At 63.9% G+C, this 5,838-nt stretch overlaps 2 protein-coding genes across 5 annotated transcripts in view; both read right to left on the reverse strand.

Moving 5' to 3' along the window:
- The window catches only part of PBXIP1 (PBX homeobox interacting protein 1), a 10,245-nt gene extending 9,113 nt beyond the window's left edge, over positions 1–1,132 (reverse strand). For all 3 annotated transcript variants that reach the window (XM_035009702.1, XM_035009701.1, XM_035009700.1), the window contains exon 1: positions 1,067–1,132. The gene's annotated coding sequence lies outside the window, so the exon portion shown is untranslated. The remainder of the gene's footprint in view (positions 1–1,066) is intronic.
- A 790-nt stretch (positions 1,133–1,922) lies between these two features.
- Positions 1,923–5,696, reverse strand: PYGO2 (pygopus family PHD finger 2). 2 transcript variants are annotated; one of them, XM_035009704.1, is made up of 3 exons: positions 5,555–5,696; positions 5,162–5,211; positions 1,923–4,590 (listed from the first exon to the last, which is right to left on the reverse strand). In XM_035009704.1, exons 1-3 carry the CDS (start codon positions 5,655–5,657, stop codon positions 3,523–3,525), a joined length of 1,221 nt encoding a protein of 406 aa, XP_034865595.1. In that variant the 5' UTR covers positions 5,658–5,696; the 3' UTR covers positions 1,923–3,522. The 2 variants fall into 2 exon arrangements, with proteins under 2 accessions (XP_034865595.1, XP_034865594.1); XM_035009703.1 differs by lacking the exon at positions 5,555–5,696 and having other exon boundaries at positions 5,162–5,483.
- Positions 5,697–5,838: the final 142 nt, after the last annotated feature.

Below are 5,838 nucleotides of genomic sequence, written 5' to 3' on the forward strand. Positions count from 1 at the left end.
GGCTCCCCGCCCCCATCCCCAGTTGCTGGTCCCAGAGTGGCCCCCCCACAGGTACACACTGGGCTGTCATCGTGTGCCCCCCCCGTCCCCAGTTGCTGGTCCCAGAGGGGCTGCCCCCCCCCACAGGCACACACTGGGCTGTCATCGTGTGCCCCCCCCGTCCCCAGTTGCTGGTCCCAGAGGGGCTGCCCCCCCCCACAGGCACACACTGGGCTCCCCGCCCCCATCCCCAGTTGCTGGTCCCAGAGTGGCCCCCCCCACAGGCACACACTGGGCTCCCCGCCCCCGTCCCCAGTTGCTGGTCCCACAGCGGCCGCCCCCGCGACGCACACACTGGGCTGTCATCATCCCCCGCCCCCCTCCGGTCCCCCGTCGCTGCGTGTGACTGCTAACAGGTGGTGGCAGGAAGGAAGTGGCAGCAGCTTGGGCCGAAGTCCCTGTTTATCCCTGGCTGTGTACAGCCTGCTCGGGTCCTCCAGAACCAGGCACCATGGCAACCAGGGTGATGTCAGACCCCCCGTCTCCATGGGAACCAGCCACGGTATCTGGGTCAAGAAGACAAACACTTCGGAGACCCAAACAGGAGGCAGCCTGGAAGCCCTACACTCAGGGTCCCAAACTCGGCTCCCTCCCTCGCCGCCGAGTGCGTCCCAGACGCCACAAGCTAGCCCCGCGCTCCCCGGCCCGCAGCTCCTTGCCTTATTAGGAAGTCGCTTCCTCGGTCTAACCTCCTCCCCTCCCCGCGCTGCTTCCAGAGCTCTTCTCGCCGACCTCTCCGCCTCCACCCCCTCCCCACTCGCAGTCCGGCAGGATCCAACAAAAACACTCTTTCAGGCTAGTCGGGCACTTCTGCCTTGTCTAGGAGGCAGCCAAAGGCGGAGCTCTCCCCCTCTGGCTAGCTGCGCTCAGCCCCTCCAAGAGTGGCTCCCCCAAACCTGTAAAGCGGAGGAGCCGCAGGAGCCCGCCGGGGCGCGCCCCCACCGCGGCCCGGCGGCGACGCGCACGCCCGGCTGCGCGCCCCGGTCCCGCGGCGGGTCCGGAGGGCCCCCGCCCCGTAGGGCCTCACCTGCCCGCGCCTTCGGTCTTCACCCGACCTGTTGCTGCCGCCCCGGGTGGCCAGCCCCGGGAGGGAGGGAGGAGGCTCACGTGACCGGGGCTGGCCAATGGAAGGCCAGCTTCCCTGAGGGGGCGGAAACTTTCGGCCAATAAGAGCCGGAGTTGAGAGGCGGGGCCGGGGAGGAGGACCTGCACAGGCCCCGGACCCCGGCTGACGTCCCGGGGACTGACTGCGCTTGCCGCAAACTGCATTCGGGTCACCTCCCCTCCTTTCCCGGCGTCTAGACAGTTTCTAGAGGGAAGACCCAACTGAAAGGCAGAGGCACCTCCCGAGACAGAGGGCCAAGGTCGACCGTAGGACAGACAGACAGACACAGCTGCAAGATGGGGGAGGGGGCACGGCGAGCCGAGGGTTGGAAATAGCTCTCCCGCCGTTCTCCCCCAGCTCCCGTGCAGCGGCAAGGTGCCACTGCTACTCTTCTAAAAGGGGAGGGGTGGGGGTCTGGGAAGCGTCCCCAAATGCAATCTGCTGGACCAGGGCCAGCCCCTTCCCACTACACTTGACCGGGGGTGCGGGGGGGGGGGGGCTAAACCCAGAAGCACTAACGGCACTTGTCCCCGAGGCCCTGGCTGCAGGCCTGGCCCAGGAATGTGCCCAGAAAGGAAACGCGTTCTCACTCCGGGACTCAGGGGTAGGGGTGGCGCACTCGGGCCTCCCTTGGCTCCTCGACTAGTACCAGGATCAGTTCAGGGGCCCGCCGCCAGGAACCCTGGGGCACATACCTATCCTCACCCCTCAAGCATCCTCCCCACCGGTGAGAGGCTCACTCCAACCTTTGTGCGCAGAAACAGCAGGAGTCCTTGTATGGATTTTCAAGTCCTTTTATTAAGCCAACCGTACAAAAGACCCCCACCACATCTCTGCCACCCCCATTTTCTTCCAAAAAGTAGTGGGGAGAGAGAGAGAAGGATTGAGCAGACCCCTCCCCCAGGAGCCACTTAAAAAAGGCAGAGATGGGGGGCAGGGGAGGAAGACATCACAAAAATATCAACAGATAAAAGAGGGGCAACAGAACCACAAACACAACACAAAGCTGGGGCGGGGGGGAATGGGCCGGACACTGGAAGAGAGAAGCCCTGAACCCCCTCCCTTCTTTCCCACAGCCTCAAGCCGCTGCCCCACCTGGGCAAGCAAATGCGCTCTGCAGTACATTTGCTAAGTCTTCACAGGCTAGGGTCCCCAGAGAAGCGGCCAGGGGACCACCAGCTCCTCTGGGCCACGCCTGTGCCTGCCTTCCCCACCCCACTGAGGAATGTGTGCTTGAGCTGCAGTGCGGGGCTCCTACCAGGCCCTGGGCCCATCTCTGGCAGGCAGTGCCTGAAAAATAAAATATGAACACATAAAGCCCAGTGCAGGCCTCTGGCTGAGAGGAAAAACTGCTAATCACCCGGCCCAAGATACACAGAAGGGCAGGGAAAGAGAAGCAAAACACACCCAGACCCTGGACTGCATCTCAGGACCACAGCAATGGCCGTCCCGCTACCTCCCTCCCCCACGGGCTGGGACAGGGATCCTTCGATCAGGAGATGAGGTATAAGGGTTCTGTGCCTTTCCAGGCTTTCCTTCAATCGAGCCAAGGAGGCAGAGGAATACAGGGGCCAAAAGCTCTAGACCACCGCGGACAGGACCGTGCAACAAACGGGCGAGGCAGGGAGGGCCATGCGAGCAGAGTCCACGTTCCAGGACAGTCTGAACTTCAAATATCCCGGTCTGTCAGACCGCATATCCCAATTTTTGGCAAAAATATGGTCATTAGGAGAAAAGCCCAAGAGAGGCTGAGAAAGGGCCAGCGGCTTTGGTATGAGGGACACATGTCCGGACATCATCTCTTACCCACAGTCTTAAAGCCCCAAATCACCAAGAAACTGCCCCAGCCAAAAGCTCTCCTGCTTCTTCAAGCTATTTGGTTCTCTGAAGGAGTAGCACTTGGGTAGGTCTTAGGAGGAGGCAAGGGGAGGGTGAGAAAAAGGAAAATTCCCCATTTATTCCCTAAAGCTGTCTCCTAAAGCCCATGAAAAGGCTACTGCCGGGATGGGACCCCAACTCCTCTGGCCACTCCACACACTAAGGCTGCAGCCGTGGGACGAGCTAGGAGCGTCAGGCACAGGTGCTGGGGCGTCCATCGTCTGCCCGAGGAGACCCCCGCCCTCCAGATCTTCCTCCAGCCTCTCTTCTCCTGCAGCCACACCCCTCGGCCTTCGGGGACTGGAGCCACCACAATGCTCGGCAGGGCTTTGGTTCCCTGGATCTCTGTTGATCTCAACGTGTACGTGTAAGTTTCCAGAAAAGTGAGCAATCCAGGCTCTTCTGCCTGCCCACCTCAGTTCCTTCTCTGCCCCCAGGAGCCACTGTGTTTCTGCCCCATGGGGACGGGAAGCCAGTGGAAACCATCCCCCTGGTCGGCATCACCCATCGTTAGCAGCCACCAGCTGCCCCACACCCTCACGGATGTACACAGACTGGATCTCCTTGGTCTTGAGGCAGAGATCGCAAGCCCAGACGGCGGAGGCCTCGGTGGTCAGCAGCCCGTACGCGCTCTCGGTCATGCCCGTACACTCACGGTGGAACCACTTCTGGCAGGAGGCCTCACACAGGATGGCGTCCTGGTCATCGTTCACCTCACTGCGACAGGCGCCACACGGGTACACCAGGCCTGGGGGAGGCTGAGGCCCTGAGCCCCCACCCGCCTTGCTGGGGGGTGCCAGGCTGTTGGCATCTGGAGTTCCCCCACCCCGCCCACTGCTGTTTGGGGGGAAACTGGGCTGATTCCCATTAACAGCAGCAGCTGGGGAGCCTGAGTGAGGCTCCTGGGGAAAAGCAGTGGGAGCGGGTGGGTTCAGGGGCTTTCCCCCATCCTCACCACCAGGGCCAGGAAAGCCAGGGTCCGGGCCAGGGAAGGGACTTGTGTTGGGGGGCAGGCTGGGGAGCCCCTGACCAGGTCTCTGGAGAGGAGAAGGGCCAAAAGGTGCTCCCGGCTGGGCAAAGCGTTGGGGGAGAGAAGGGGGGCCCAGCTCCCCTCTGGGAGGTTGTCCCATGGTGGGTGAGATCATGGGGCCAAATCCCCCCACCGGGCCTGGCATCATCTGCCCACCAGGAGGGCTGAAGTTCTGACCCAGAGGCTGGTTGAAGGGTTGGCTAGGAAAGTTCATGTTGCCTGGGGGTGGGTAGCCAGGGCCCTGGGGGGGCATGTTGAAAGCAGGGCCCATAGGGTTGGGAGGAAAAGGGGGGGGCTGTCGACGAAGGGGCTGGGGGCCCCCTCCACCCCCAGTGCTGTAGCCTGGAGGTACCTGGCCTGCCATGCCCCCCTGTACACGGAAGCCTCCAAAGGGGACAGGACTGCCAAGGAATGGAGGGGCCGCGCCCCCCACCTTAGGGGCTCCGAAGTCATCCTCGAAAGGGTTGGATGCAACCAGGTGATCCACCATGGGAGTCGGGGGTGGCGCAAACTCCGTCAGATGTGAGTATGCAGGGCCCTAGTGGGGAACAGATGAGGCAAAGAGGTTCATGGGGGGGAAACACACAGCTAAAAACCAGGAGAGCAGCAGAAACACAGAACGTGTTCTGGACGCTCCTAACGGCCAGCTCGGATGTAAATCGAGACAGACCTCAGACCGAAATAGAGAAACAGAGGGTGGAGAAAGCAGGCACAAGTGTGCCGAATGCTAGCTCTGACGCTGGATAAACTCAAGACCCCTGAGCAGGTGTTGCGCTTCGTCTGTAAAACAGGGACAATGCCTATCTCCCGAAACTGTTAGAGCACCATCAGCACGGAGTGCTGGAGAAATCATTACCAAAAACCTCGGTGAGTGGTAGCTGTCATCTACAGGGAGGGAACCAGGACAGGAAACATGGGGGGAGAGGAAGACTCCGGCCTGACTGAGAAGATCAGCGGTCCCGCGGCCTGACGGCGCCCCCCGCCCGTTTGTTAGGAAGGGGAGGGAAAGGCCAGAGCAAAGCAGCTTTCCCCTCGCCGCGCACCTGAGGCAAGATACACACCCACTGCAGCGGGGGCTCGAACGAGCCCCCCCACCAAGCCGCGCTCACCTGAGTGTTGGACTTCCTTCGCTTCTTCTCCGGGCTCTTCATCTGCAGACCTGCAAGCGCAGCAGAAGGCGGACACAAACACGTTTCCCTGAGGCGGCCCCACCGCCAGTCCCCCGGACGCGCCCGGAGCGGCTCTTCTAGCTCGGACAGGCGCTCGCTCCCCGGCTCAACCAATACGAACAAAGGTGCCACGCGAGACACGCCGCGCGGCCACACTCTCGGCCGCCTCTTCCTCCAAACGACACACCGCCCCTCCGACCCCCGGCGGCTCCGGCCGGCCGTGCGTCTCCCAGCCCCGGCGTCCTCCATCCCCGACCCCCGGCCCCCGCCCCTCCCGCCCGAGCCTCCCGTCGGGGCCCCGACCCCGAGGGCCCGGCCCCTCGGCGCTCTCACCGGCCTTGCCCTGCTTCCTCCCGGTGCCGGGCGGCGCAGGGGGCGGTGCGGGGCCGCCACCTCCCTCCAGCTTGTCCGGTGGGGGCGGCGCCGAGGCGGCCATGGGGCGGGGGGGCCGGGGTCAGCGGCGGCGGGGGACGGACGCGCCCGCGGGCGGCACCATCGCCGGGAGGGGGGTCGGGGCGCCCGCGGGGCGCGGCCAGACCAGGCGGCGAGGCCGGGGGGGCGAGCGGAGCGCCAGCCGCCAGCCCGCGGCCACACCAGCAGCAGCACCAGCGGCGGCG

Source organism: Mirounga leonina, unplaced genomic scaffold (assembly GCF_011800145.1).
Source record: "Mirounga leonina isolate KUSES-001 unplaced genomic scaffold, KU_Mleo_1.0 Mir_154, whole genome shotgun sequence".
Taxonomy (NCBI): Eukaryota; Metazoa; Chordata; class Mammalia; order Carnivora; family Phocidae; genus Mirounga; species Mirounga leonina.

Bases quoted from the DNA above. Each gene is read 5' to 3' on its own strand.
- PYGO2 (XM_035009703.1), bottom strand. From the start codon at position 5,470: ATGGAGGACGCCGGGGCTGGGAGACGCACGGCCGGCCGGAGCCGCCGG. The intron at 4,591-5,161 runs GTGAGCGCGGCT...GTTCCCCACTAG, and splicing joins GAAGGAAGTCCAACACTCAG to GGCCCTGCATACTCACATCT.